This window comes from Enhydra lutris, unplaced genomic scaffold (genome assembly GCF_002288905.1).
Source record: "Enhydra lutris kenyoni isolate GAN:26980312 unplaced genomic scaffold, ASM228890v2 scaffoldscaffold27, whole genome shotgun sequence".
NCBI lineage: Eukaryota > Metazoa > Chordata > Mammalia > Carnivora > Mustelidae > Enhydra > Enhydra lutris.
In genome coordinates, this window is record NW_019154111.1 from 27,004,852 (window position 1) to 27,020,064 (window position 15,213).

Consider the following 15,213-nt stretch of genomic DNA (forward strand, 5'->3'; position numbering starts at 1 on the left):
GTCAATGTGTTTCTTTGATTTTGTTTTTATTTGGTTTATATAGTCAGCTGCTCCCATGTTAGGGGTATAGATATTTAACATTGTTAGATCTTCTTGTTGAACAGACCCTTTGAGTATGATATAGTGTCCTTCCTCATCTCTTATTATAGTCTTTGGCTTAAAATCTAATTGATCTGATATAAGGATTGCCACCCCAGCTTTCTTTTATGTCCATTAGCATGGTAAATTGTTTTCCACCCTGTCACTTTAAATCTGGAGGTTTCTTTGGGTCTAAAATGAGTTTCTTGTAGAGAGCATATTGATAGGTTTTGGTTTTTTATCCATTCTGATACCCTGTGTCTTTTGATTGGGGCATTTAGCCCATTTACATTCAGGGTAAGTATTGAGAGATATGAATTTAGTGCCATTGTATTGCCTGTAAGGTGACTGCTACTGTATATTGTCTCTGTTCCTTTCTGGTCTACTACTTTTAGGCTCTCTCTTTGCTTAGAGGACCCCTTTCGATATTTCCTGTAGAGCTGGTTTGGTTTTTACAAATTCTTTTAGTTTTTGTTTGTCCTGGAAGCTTTTTATCTCTCCTTCTATTTTCAGTGATAGCCTAGCTGGATATTATATTCTTGGCTGCATGTTTTTCTCATTTAGTGCTCTGAATATATCATGCCAGTTCTTTCTGGCCTGCCAAATAGGTCTCTGTGGATAGGTCTGCTGCCAATCTAATATTTTTATCATTGTATGTTACAGTCTTCTTGTCCTGAGGTGCTTTCAGGATTTTCTCTTTGTCACTAAGACTTGTAAGTTTTATTATTCGATGATGGAGTATGGACCTATTTTTATTGATTTTGAGGGGGTTCTCTGTGCCTCCTGGATTTTATTGGTTGTTCCCTTTGCCATATTAGGGAAATTCTCCACTATAATTTGCTCCTATATACCTTCTGCCCCCCTCTCTCTTTCCTCTTCTTCTGGAATCCCCATTATTTTAATACTGTTTCATCTTATGGTATCACTTACCTCTCAAATTCTCCCCTCGTGGGTCAGTAGTTGTTTGTCTCTCTTTTGTTCAGCTTCTTTATTCTCCATCATTTGGTCTTCTATATCACTAATTCTCTCTTCTGCCTCATCTATCCTAGCAGTAAGAGCCTCCGTTTTTTATTGCACCTTATTAATAGCTTTTTTTATTCCAAATTGGTTACATTTTAGGTTTTTTATTTCTCCAGAAAGGGCTTTTATTTCTCCAGACAGAGTTTCTCTAATATATTGCATGCCTTTTTCGAGCCCAGTTAGCACCTTGAGAATTGTCATTCTGAAAACTAATTCTGACATATTCTTAATGTCCATAATGATTAGGTCCCTGGCCTTCAGTACTTACTATTCTTTATTTTGTGGTGAGTTTTTCCGCATTGTCATTTTATCCAGATAAGAATATATGAACGAGAGAATAAAATACTAAAAGGGTGGCAAAGACCCCAGAGAAATGTACACTAAGCAAATCAGATGAGATCCCAAATCGGGGGGGAGAAAAAAGGGGTTAAAAAGAAATTTAAAAATGCATATATATATATATATATAAAATATCTATAATATATGTACATATATATAATTTATATACACATACATACATACATACATTTATATTAGACTGGTGAATAGAACAGAGCCACCAAGTTGATTTTGGGTTTATTTTGGTCTCAGAAGAAACTACCTCCCAACATTTTAAAGAAAGAAGAACATATATATACCAAAATAAGAGTAAACATGATGAAGGGATGGAATATGACTGTAAAGATGAAGATAAAAATAAATTCTGAGAAAGGAATTGGTAAGATAAGTTGGTTGGAAAAAGAAAAAAAAAGAAAGTGGAGAGAATTTGCTCGGGCTGGAGACTAGAACAAAGCCCTGTGCTAGATTTAGGGTATATTTTGATCTGTTGTATCCCAAAGTTTTTTATAAGAAAAAGCCCTATATGTATACAAAAAATAAAGGTAGATACAATGAAGGATAAAATATTTCTATGATAATGAAGGTTTACAAAAAGATTTTTTTAAGAAAGGTATTGTTAAGATAAACTAGTTAAAAATGTTAAAAAAGGAAAGAGGAAAAGTTAAAAAAATTAGAATAAGAAAAAAATAAAATTAAAGAAATTTAATTAACTTTGCAAGACTGAAGAATCATGGGGAGAAAGCCATGAATTCCATGCTTTGCTTTCTCCTCCTCTGAAATTCCTCTGTTCTCCTTGGTCAGTAAGCTTGGTCTTGGCTGGCTGTTCTTGCTCATCTTCTGCGGGAGGTGCCTGTTGCAGTGAATTTGAAATGTCTTTGCCCAAGGCAGAATTGCGCAGCCCTTTCCAGGGGGCGGGCTAATTAATTTGCTCAGGTTCACTCTCGGGAACCTTTGTTACCTGAACGGTTTCCATAGAGCTCAGGAGGATGGGAATGAAAATGGCGGCCTCCCAGTCTCTGGCCGGGAGGAGCTGAGAGCTCGGGGCCCCCCTCTTCCTTGCCTTCGGAGAAGGGTGGTCAATCACTCCCATCTCCCTCGTCTCTGGCCACACTCCGAGCTCACCTGGCCTGTGACGGAGCGTTTCTGTCTCTGACACACAGCGCGTTTGGAGTCTCCAATCCCAGCAGACTCCTGCCTCCAGAGAAGGAAGGTGAGTCTCTAGATTGGCCACTTGTGGTGTTCCTGCTCTGCTGTGCTGTGGATCACAGTTTAAGGTAACCCCAAGCTTAGAGCTCACTCTGTAGTTGGTTTCCCTGCTCTGTGAGCTCTGCTACAGTCAAGACACCCCCATCCTTCTGTGACCCTGCGGGACCTGAGACCACACTGTCCCCATGAGGGCTCCACCCCCGCTCTGGAGCGATGTCCCTCAGTGGAGCAGACTTCTAACAGTTCGGATTTTGTGCTTCGTTGCTCCACCGCTTGCTGGGAGCCAACCCCACCCCCGTGGTCTGTCTTCCCGTAGCTTCGAATTGGCTTCTCCACAAGGCCTACCTTTCACAAAGTGGTCGATTTTCTGTTTCTAGAATTGTTGCTCTTCTCGTTGATCTCCTGTTGGGTTTGTAGGTGTTCAGAATGGTTTGATAACTATCTAGCTGAACTCCTGTGACCTGATGTCGTCTCAGTCTGCTACTCGTCTGCCATCTTGACTCCTCTTCTCTTTCTCTCTAGTTCTTTTGACCAATGCTTTTTTCTGTTGTCTGTTGCATACCTTTGCCTTATTCATTTAGCAATAATGTGTTTGGTGTGTCGCCATTAAAAACATTACTGGCTTTTTGACTGATACGTATGTATAATTTTACGGTTAGGAAGTACTCACCAATGCCTATTTTACTGAGTGTTTTTATTAGGAATAGGTGTTGAATTTGCTGAATGTCCTTTCAGCATCTGTGGAAATGAATATGAGGTTCTGTAAATTTATGAATACAGTGAATTATATTAATGGATTTAAATTTATAGGTGAAGGACTTTTTGTTTTATTTTGTTCTACTTTTATTGCATTATGATTGGATGATTTCATCTGTTTTGTTTTTTTTCTGTGACTCTTACTGTGGTTTTCTTCATGACATAATACATATGTATGGTAATTTTTATGAATATTCAGTGTGCGCTCGAAAAGAAGCTATACTTTCTATTAGAGAGCAAAGTTTGTTATGTTAATAAGATAAACTTTATTCTGCTCCTTCAGGCTTTTCTGCTCTTGCCTAATATTCATTCAGTTGATTAAATTGTGTCTTAAAGTTCCCTGTTGTTAGTTGTGTCTATTTCTCCATGCATCTCATGGAGTTTCTGCTTTGTGAAGATGGCTGCTATGATAAATGGCACATAAATATTCATAACTATTGCATTTTCTTTGGAAATTGTGGCCTTCAGCATTATAAAGTTTCCCTTTTTTATTCATTACCAGTCTCTTCATTAACATTTCTCAATCATCTCATGGATGAAATTCATCTTTCAGTAAATTCTTTAAGAACAGCTTGCAACTATGATGTTCCCTGAGTTCTTACATGCCAAAAGCTGTCCTTCTATAGTTTTGTTACAAAGTGCACAGCTTAGCTAGATGAAAATCCTTGACTCACACCTTCTTTCCTTCAGCTTTTGAAAACAATGTTTCTCTGCTTTAGTCTTATTTTCTGTCTTCTTTCCATTTTCTCCCTACCCTCTCCTCTTTTCCCCTTCATTCTCTGCTGAACTGTTTGGGAGTCAGTTGCAGAAATCAGAAGACTTTCATTCCTAATACTTTAAATTGTGTCATTGCACTTAGTTAAGGCAAATTCTCTAGCTTTCCCTCTTCCTCTTTCTTTCTCTCTGTCTCTCTCTCTTTTTTTTTTTTTTTTTTGTTTCAAGTTTTTATTTAATTCTAGTTAGTTAACATATAGTATAATATTAGTTGCAGGAGTAGAATTTAGTGATTCATCACTTAAAAATAACGCCCTATGCTCCTCACAACAGATGCCCTCCTTAATACCCATCACCCATTTTATTTATTTATTTATTTATTTATTTATTTAAGATTATAGTCATTTTTTAGAGATTTATTTATTTAAAAATTTTTTAAAGATTTTATTTATTTGAGAAAGAGCAAGAGTGAGAATGAGTACACAGAGGGAGAGGGAGAGGGAGAAGCCTACTCCCCACTGAGCAGAGAGCCTGACACAGGACTCAATCCCAGGACCCCCAAGATCATGACCTGATCCAAAGGCAGACGCTTAACCAACTGAGCCACCCAAGCACCCCATAAAGATTTATTTATTTATTTGAGAGAGAGTGGGAGGGAGAGAGAGAGAAGGTGTGTGTGAGCTAGGGGAGGAGCAGAGAGAGAATCCTGAAGCCAACTTCCAGGTGCATTGGGCTTGATCCCAGGACTGAGCAGAAATCAAGAGTCAACCACTTAATGGAGTGAATCACCTAAGTGCTCTTTTTTTTTTTTTTTTAAGATTTTATTTATTAGAGAGCAAGCATGAGTGGGGTAAGGGGCAGCAAGAGAAAAGCAGACTCCCCATTGAGCAGGGAGCCCACCACCTTAGCCAACTGAGCCCACCCAGGTGCCCCACCCATCACCCATTTAGCCCATCCTTCTACCCACCTTCCCTCCAGCAACTCTCAGTTTGTTCTCTTGTTAAGCAAAATAAGTCAGAGAAAAACAACACCATATGATTTCCTTCATAAGTGGAATCTCTTTTTTTTCTTTTTCTTTTATAATATTTTACAAATTTTATAGACTCTCAGTTTGGATTTGTATGGTTGTTTCTTTGTGATTAGATTTAAGCATATTAGCAGGAATATCACATAGGTGATATTGTGTCCTCAGTGTATTACATCAGGAGGCATGTGAGATCTGTTCTGAACTGAGGGTTTTTTCCTTTCAAGTAAACTTTATTTTTTAGTGCAATTTTAGGGTCACAGCAATATTGAGCAGAAAGCACAATTTCCATGTACACCCAGCCCACACATATGCACAGAATCCTCCACTATCAACATAGTGGTACACTAGAGTGGTACATTTATTGTAATTGATGAACCACATTGACATATCATTATCATCTGGAGTCCATAGTTTGTTTACATTAGGGTTTGCTTTTGGTGTTGTATATTCTGTGGGTTTTGACAAATGTATAATGATAAGTATTCACCAGTATAGTATCACACAGAATATTTTCACTGCCCTAAAAATCCTTTCTGCTTTATCTGCATATCCCTTCTTTCCCCATACTCCTGACAACCACAGATGTTTTTAACTCTTTCCATAGTTCTCTGCCTTTTGGAATGTTAAAAAGTTGGAATCACAATATATAGCCTTTTCATATTGACATCTTTCACTTAATAATGTGCATTTAAGGTTCTTCATTATCTTTTTATGGCTCAATAGCTCATTTCTTTTTAGCACCAAGTAATAATCCATTGTTTTGCTATACCACAAGTTCTTTCTTTATTCACCTACTAAAGGACATCTTGATTGCTTCCAAGTTTTGGCATTTATGAATAAAATTGCTGTAAACATCCATCTGCAGGTTTTTGTGTGGAAGTGAGTTTTCATTTTGTGGGGGGCAAATATCAAGGAGTGTGATTGCTGTATTGTATGGTAAAAATATGTTTAGTTTTTCACTTTGTATTCCCACTAGTAATGAATAAGAGTTCTTGTTGCCCCACATCTTTATCAGCAGTTGGTGGTTTTGATGTTCAGGATTTTGTCTATGCTATTTGTGTGTAGTAGTATATTGCAATTTTAATTTGCATTTCGCTAATGACATATGACCTGGAGCATCTTTTCATATGCTTATTTCCTATCTGTATATCTTCTGTGGTAAGGTATCTATTCAGGTTTTTTTTTTTTTTTTTTTTGCTTATTTTTAAACTAGGTTGTTTGTTTTCTTATTATTAAGATTTAAGAGTTCTTCGTATATTTCAGATAGGAGTCCTTCATCAGCTATGCCTTTGCAGGGATTTTCTCCCAGTCTGTGGTTTGTGTTCTCATTCTTTTCTCATTCTCTCATTCTCTTCTGCAGAGCAGTTTTTAATTCTAATGAAGTCTAATTCTCAATTCTTTCTTTCATGGATCTTGACTTTGGTGTTATATCACAAAAGTCATTGCCAAGCCCAGGGTCACCCAGATTTTCTCCTAGGAAATTTATAAAACCTTTTAAGAGTTTGTAGGTTTGTGTTTTACTGTGATCCATTTTGAGTAAATTGTTGTGAAGGGTGTAATGTCTATGTTTAGGTTCATTTTTTAGTATTTAGTTGTCATCCCAGCATCATTTGGTGAAAAGACTGTCTTTACCCCCATTGTATTGCTTTGCTCTTTTGTTCCATGGATCTAGTTGTCCATTCTTTCACCAACACCACACCGTTCTGATCACTGTAACTTTATAGTAAGTTATAGGAAGTCAGATAGTGGTCAGTCCTCCAACTTTGTTTTTCTCCTTCAATATTGTATTGGCTATTCTGGATCTTTTACCTCTCCATATAAACTTCAAAATTGGTTTGTTGGTATCCACAAAATAATTTGCTGTGATTTTGATTGGGATTGTATTGAATTTGTAGATCAATTTGGGAAAGACTGCTGTTGTGACTGTATTGTATCTTTCTGTCCATATTTATGGAATATCTCTCCATTCCTTTTTGCTCTCAGTTTTATTTCAGATTTGAAAAGTTCTTTCATATCTGCAGTTGCTTACTAAATTATGTGTAATTAATATTAAAGTGTTAGTATTTTTCTCTTTTATGGCTGTTTTTGGCTCTGTGTTTTTGAGAATTTTCATTCACTGAAAAGTTTTGATTATTTTTCTCTTTCCCTCTAATAGAACCTTTTCTGGTTTCTGGGTTCATTGGGCATTTCTTTCATGTATTTGTCTATTATGTTAGAGTGTCTGTAGGTGGGTAGATAGGAGTTTGTGTGGATTACTCTGTTCTTTAAATCCAAAGAACCTTGCTTGTTTGCTACAAATACAAAAGTATGGTTCCCTTAATAAATATTGTCCTCTTTTGGTCTGACGTATGATTTTCTTACTATGTGTAGATTATAACATCTCATTTTCCTTAATTGCTTCATTTTTTTCCTTTATCACCAAGTCTCCAGAGATACCTCCTTTATTCAAGGTGCCTCTTTTCTTCCCCAGAAGCAGTCTTTTCAAGGCTCTTCTTTTTGGTGACATATACTTTTTGTGTATGTCTGTGTATATTGTCCTCTTGACCTTCCAGTGGCTAATGCTCTAGTTCACAATGTCCCAAATCTTTTCTTAAAATTTCCTCTCTCTTGGACCCCTCTCTTGGATGGTATATCTTACTGGTTTTAATCTGGTTTTTTGCCACTTTTAATACTCCATGATATCTTACCCTCTTTTATAGAGTCCTCATCTGACTGTACTTTGGGGAACTCCAAAGCCAATTCAGTTGGCCTCTGGTTTTTATTTTCCAGTTACATCTAAAATGAAGTGCTGTTCTGGTTCCTAGTTATGCCATAGGCATGAACTGTATGTGCTTTTATGTGTATGTGCTACACTGAAATATCTGTATGTTCTTTGGAAAGTGTATAGGGAGATTGGAATTTAGATGGCTGATATTTTATGAGAATCTGGAATTCTAGCTCTCTAAGTATTTTGCTACGAAGTTTCTAGATAACTATGACGTTAAACCATGTAAAATTGCTATTTTTATAATTCAAGAATTCTTGAATATCAGTAGTTGTATATGGTGCTACCCAATAGAAAGGTAAGCAAGCTCTTTACTCTTTGTTTCATGCCTTAGTGAAATGTTACATATTGGAGAGGCATTGTTTTTAGTATTCATTCTAGGGTTATAAAGGCTACATTTTTTACCAATTTTACTGAGGTTTAATTATATACAATAAAATGGCACCCATTTTAGCATACAATTCAGTGGATATGGACAATTTTTACACTTCTGTAACCACCACTACTGTCAGTATTTCCATCACATTAAAAAGCTCCATTCAGCACTTTTGCAGTTTTAGCCCCACCCCAGGAAATCTGTAAACTGCTTTCTGTCATTAAATTAGATGTCTAAAGTCTACATCTTTAAATTAGCCTTTTAATCTTGCCAGATCTGAGGCTTACTTATTACTCCAGTATCAACTAGTTACCTTTCCCTGCTATATTTGTGTTGGCCTCCGGGCATTTGTACTTGTGAGTCCATCCATCCGTTTTCTACTCGGCACTTTACATTTCACGTACCTTGAATGGGTGTCCATCTCTGCAGGATCCATGATGCTTTTTATTTTCTGTGCTTTTACTCATACTATTCTCTCAGCCAGGAAAGCACTTACCCCTAAATTAACATTCTTCCTTGCCTGATTTATTCCTACTCATATTTTTAAAGTCAGCGTATATTACTGATTGGGTTGTTTATCAATTGTATTTTATCTTTATCAATTTTGTTTTCTTTATTGTTGTATAATTGTCATCATTAGTCTGAACTCCCTGGGGACAGCAGTGACTTCTTCAATTTGTTTTCACATCACAGATGTGCCTGGCACATGGGAGCTCTCTGTTCTTAATATTTAATAAGTATTTGATTTATGAAGAATAGGTTTTAACTCCTGTATATAAGAATCAAAACTAAGTCTACATAGGAAAAATTAAAGAAGTCTTTTTTTTCTAAGTCTTCATAGTAGTTACTAAGAAAACTAAAGTTGAATGAATAGCATCCTTTAAGTGTGAGGAGAGATGGGCATTAGACCATAGCTCTGCTTGCAGAAACCAGTTTTAAGTTAATGATTCAATTCTTCTCTTGCCATATATTTCTAGAAATTCACCAAGCAGTGTCTGTGGAGAAAAATAGTCTAGCTTTGTTCAAATATGATCTCTATGTACTAATAATGTGTTTTAAAGATCTAAAAAGAAAATTTTTTAAGATTCCATTCTCCTACATTTTAAGTAGCTTTGATAATTATATGTTTATATATATGTTTATAATTATATTTATATTTATAATTATATGTTTTCATATGTGTATTTCCTGTCACAGTGTAAACTCAAGGGCCAGAGCTAGATTAGTCTGTTTTACCTTAAGATTCCTTTCTTTAGGGGCGCCTGGGTGGCTCAGTGGGTTAAAGCCGCTGCCTTCGGCTCAGGTCATGATCCCAGGGTCCTGGGATCAAGCCCCACATCGGGCTCTCTGCTCAGCAGGGTGCCTGCTTCCCTTCCTCCCTCTCTCTGCCTGCCTCTTTGCCTACTTGTGATCTCTGTCTGTCAAATAAATAAATAAAATCTTTAAAAAAAAAAAAAGATTCCTTTCTTTAATAGCTAATAAATATTTGATTTGATTCTGTGATTCATGTTTGCTGTCCTATTACATATCCAGGCATGGTACCCTACTATATTCACTCTAAAATTGTATTAGGTATGAAGAAAATTGTTTATAAGGTTATGTCAATCATCAGTTTCTGATTCTGGATAGCAACCTGTTGTGTTCTAAACTGTATGAGCTTAAAATGACAGACCTTCAAAAACACTTAATTTTAATAGTGAAAGAATTGGGACAAGCAGGAATGATCTCTTGTTAATGGTTAAGAATAATTTCCAGGTGTTACAGAAACCACTCTTACATTTAAACTTTTGTTCTCTGAATGTTTACCTGTAATGACAGTACCATTTTTACCTGAACTAGATTTTTGTTCCCTTCTCTCACAGCAAATAAGATTAATGATTCTTAATATGTTGACATCCTGACTTTGTTTTCATAAACCAGCAGGGATCTAAGAAACAACTCTTAGGATATCTGTCTATCACCAGCAAAGCTGGCTCAGAATTAACTGTAATGACTATTCTTTTTGTATGCTCTCACTGAATAGCAGAGTTATCTAAGCTTTTCTGGAGGAACTTATGTTTTAGTTAAGAATACAGTTCAGCAAAACATACAGGCACATCAGTACCCTTGAAAACATACTTTTTTTTTTTTTTTTTTTTTAATGAGATTGAGAGCACACAAGTGGGAGAGACAGAGGGAGAGAGAATCCAAAGCAGGCTCTGCTGAGCACGGAGCCTGGCACAGGGCCAATCTCACGACCCTGAGGTCACCACCTGAGCTGAAACCAAATCAGATGTGAACCAACTGTGCCACCCAGGCACTCCAACATACTCTTTATTTATTAAATATAATCTATGATTATGCTTTGTTGTATGGTAGTTAAAGGTGCTACAGGTGCTCAAACTTAACCTCTATGTGAAATTTTCTTTCTTTTTTTTTTTTTTTTAAATTTATGTATTTGACAGAGAGATCATAAGTAGGCAGAGAGGCAGGCAGAGAGGGAGAGAAGCAGGCTCCCTGCCCAGCAGAGAGCCCCATGTGGGGCTGATGTGGGGCTTGATCCCGGGACCCTGGGATCATGACCTAAGCCAAAGGCAGAGGCTTTAACCCACTGAGCCACCCAGGTGCCCCTCTATGTGACATTTTCAAAGTAAGAATTTGTAATTGAAATTTCTCATTTTGATTAATAAAGGCTAATGTTTTCCCACTTTGTTTTATATTTATATTTAGTGTTTTAAAATATAATTTTATTTTGCCTTGTAGTGTATGCAGAGAATATTTCCAAAATGGTGGGAAGAGAAAAGCACTTGAAAAAGATGAAAAAAGAGCTGTACTCGCCACTAAGACCACTCCAGCCTTAAATACACACGAGTCTTCTAAACTTGAAGGTCATTTAACCAACCTTAGCTTTACAAACCCTGAATTTATAACTGAGTAAGTATACTTTTTCTATTCCAGTTATTAACGTCATCCTGGATAGCTGTATAAATAATGTAAAATAGCGTAATGATTTACCATAAGTAGTGGGCTGTTTGCTTGCTCCCCTGGTAATAGATTAGGCTGAAAAATACATATTTGTAATATTACTAGGTAGAAAACGAGCATAAATTTTAAGGGATATCTGGAAAACTAGTGGTTCTTTAATAGATTGTATTCAGGAAAAATGAGAAAGAATAGTTTCTTAAATGTAATTACTCTTACGGGAATGCAAAGAATCAAAATAACAAAATCCATTTTAAACTGTGTTTAATTTAAAGTCGGTATCCACTAATTAAGAAATCACAAGGAATAATGGAAGATTATTAATAGAGCCAGTTGCCATTGTTTTATCATTAATAGGAAAATCTGCCTACTAGTAATATATGTATGCATAGGCTCAAATTTTACTTATTTAGTAAGTAATTGGATATTTTCCAGTTTGGTTACTATCCATCACCTCACAGTTAGAATTTTTTTTTCTTGTGAAAACTTTTAAGATCCATTCTTTTAGCAACTTTGAAATATACAGTGTAGTGTTAACTATAGTCGTCATGGTATACCGTTCATCCCTTTAACTTACATATAACTGGAAGTTTGTATCTTTCACCCAATTTCTCTACTCCAACCCTTATCACCCCCTCTGGTAACCATGGTCACATCTCTGTTTCTATGAGTTTAGTTTCTCTTAGATTCCATGTATAAGTATTTGTCTTAGATTGTCTTTCTCTGACTTAATTCACTTAGCATAATGGCCTGAAGATCCATCCATGTTACTAAAAATGGCAGGATTTCATTCTTTTTTATGGGTGAATAGTATTTTGTTCTATATTTATATATATAAGCACATACGTATTATAATCTAATGAATAGTAGTATTAAAATTATTTATATACCTTAGTACCAGAATTGATTTGTAGTATCAAGTAATACTTTATTAATCTCTTGAAAATGCGACACTTGAATAATTCTAGAAACATTCTTGATAGACACTGAAAGCTAACCATGAAAATAAAATGTATTAGCTTCTTAACAATTTAATTTTATAGATATCGAACATAGTGTTACCTCTGGCTACTTTGATTTTACACCATGTTGACAATACTCTCTAATCAGTTGTAAGCAGTTTCATTTGAAAATTAATTGAATACATTTGATTAGTTCAGTAGGAAAGGATTAAGGCATCTTTTTTTACCTTTTTGCAAAGGTTACTGCAGAGCTTACAAAGCAGGATGTTACTGAACATCCTGTAACTCAGAGTGTTATGAACATTCTTGAATATTTTTAAAATGACAATATAAAAATATAGTTACACTGCTATCAAAGATAGGTACATCTAGAAAATATCAACCCTTGAATTTCTATATGGTTCTTTTTTATACTATTTTACTGTTGAGATTACCTTACTTGTTGTATCACTGTCATCATATTTTCCTTTACTTCTCTAAACATGTTTTCTTTCAATTCTTGGAACATTTTTATAATAGTTAATTTGAAGTCTTTGTTAAATTCAACATTTGAGCTTACTTACTCAGAGTCATTTTTTATTTACTACTGTTTTTCTTGGGTATGGACCACACTTTCCTGTTTTTGTTTGTATGTCTCATAATTATTTTGTTAAAAGTTACCCAATGTATTTTTGATAATACATTGTAGAAACTCTCATTTGGGGTTTTCCCCCAAAGTAGGGTGGTGGTGGTGGTTTTTTAGTAATTTGCTAGGGCTTAATCTGTGGGATCTGCCTTTGCAGCTTGTATGGTATTGTCATTTTTATTTTTTAGGCTTGTTTCCTCTGCATAGCTTAGTGGTCATTGATAGCACAGGTTCTACTCGAATATCTCAAGCCAGATAGGCTTCTACCCTCTACGAGTGGGTGTATGTTGATTAGGGAGTGCTTTAAAAACTTAGGCAGTTTTCCAGTCTCCCTAACCATATACTTTTCACCAGACCCTCTTGGAGCTCCTGTGCATGTTCACTTAGTCTCCAGATCATTCAAGGCTATGTGGAGATCTTACGAAACACCTGTATGCCTTTCTCATTTTCAGGACTTTTCTGGTTAAATTTTTTACTAATTCTCCAGTCTGCACGTAGCTCAGCCCAACTAAAGCTGCAACCTCAGGCTGGCATAGCTGCTGACTTTGTTTGTTTTCTACTTTTACTGATAATGCTCTGTGTGGGTTTTTGACCCTTTGCTTCAAATCAAGTTAGCCCCTTCCAGCAGTGAAGCTGTTGACTTTCATAACCATCCCTGTCCTTGAAGAATTTCTATACCAACTAACCAAGGGGTGGGGGTGATAAGAGTGGCTTTAGGCGAATAGATCCTTACTATTCTTAACTTAGGATCAGCTTGTTTGAATGAATAAACAATTCTCAAATTGTTTGCCTTTGTTTGAGTATAAAACTCAAGGGAGTTTCTTAAGGAGTGGATTTGCACTTCTACCCTGCCAGAATCAAGAAAGAGAATCTGAAGCAGACCCCATGTTGAGTGCAGAGCCCAAGATGGGGCTTGATCTTGAAACCCTGAGATCATCACCTGAGCAGAAACCAAGAGTCTGCTGCTTAATTGACGGTGCCATCCAGCTGCCCCTACAGTTTAGTTTAAAGGAGAAAAATTAGTTAGGTTTAAGTATTTGAAAGAAAGTATCCAAATATGGTTGTTGTGGGTCAAGAGTTACTTAGTATTGAAATTAAACATTGAAACAAGTTATCTAACCTGGCTAGGTTTAGATTTTCTTCATCCTAAAAACTCTGGACTCCTTCATATACCATCTGAACCCAACACGTGTGTGTAAACATTATTTCTCCTGCTTTTCTTGCCGTTTTTGCAGCCTTTATTCTAGTCATATAGAACTGTTTAAATTCCCCTAGTGATACATGCTTGGTCTTACTTTCTGGCAGTTGAAAGAACAATATGTCCTCTTTCTGATAAACTGTTGCTGTATTATATTAGGCTATATTTGAAATATCTTGCTTCCCAGAACTTAATTCAAACTTCCCAAAACAAATGATACTCTTTGATACCAATATTAAACCTTTTTATAAATAGTTCTATTAGTGTACTTATAATATTGTACTAAAACCACTATTGAATATTTTTCTTACTACAAATGAAGTAAGATGACAGTGTAAAACATTTGCATGTAAAGAAGACTGTGGATATAGAAAAATTACTGCTCAGTTCCAGTTAAGTTTATGCAAATTTCTTTCCAGTCTTTTTAATGGGCATTGTTTTTTACACAATAGAGACCATGTAGTATAAAGAATTTTGTTAACTGCTCTTCCCATGCTATTAAAACACTCATTCTGCATTATATATTTTTAAATTATTTTTATTAACATATAATGTATTATTTATCACAGGGGTACAGGTCTGTGAATCTTTAGGTTTACACACTTCACAGCACTCACCATATCACATACCCTCCCCAGTGTCCATAACCCAACCACCCTCTCCACCACTCCCCCAGCAACCCTCAGTCTGTTTTGTAAGAGTCTGTTATGGTTTGTCTCCCTCCCAATCCCATCTTGTTTCATTTTTTCCTTCCCTAACCCCCAAACCCCTCACTCTGCCTCTCAAATTCCTCATATCAGAGAGATCATGCAATAATTATCTTTCTCTGATTGGCTTATTTTGTTCAGCACAATACCCTCTAGTTCCGTCCACGTTGCAAATGACTAGATTTCATTTCTTTTGATGGCTGCATAGTATTCCATTGTATATATATACCAATCTTCTTTTTCCATTCATCTGTTGATGGACATCTAGGTTCTTTCCATAGTTTGGCTATTGTGGACATTGCTGCTATAAATATTTGAGTGCACGTGCCCCTTCGGATCAGTACATTTGTATCTTTAGGGTGAATACCCAGTAGTGCAATTTCTGGGTTGTAAAGTAGCTCTATTTTCAACTTTTTGAGGAATCTCCATGCTGTTTTCCAGAGTGGCTACACCAGCTTGCATTCCCACCAACAGTGTAAG

General features: G+C 36.0%; 1 protein-coding gene across 1 annotated transcript in view; it reads left to right on the forward strand.

Annotated features, from left to right (window-relative positions):
* LOC111151958 (base methyltransferase of 25S rRNA 2 homolog) overlaps positions 1-15,213 on the forward strand; it is a 108,018-nt gene that overhangs the window by 27,216 nt on the left and 65,589 nt on the right. Inside the window, 1 exon segment of the mRNA XM_022510203.1 lies at positions 11,023-11,193. Coding sequence (XP_022365911.1) covers positions 11,023-11,193 — 171 coding nt within the window.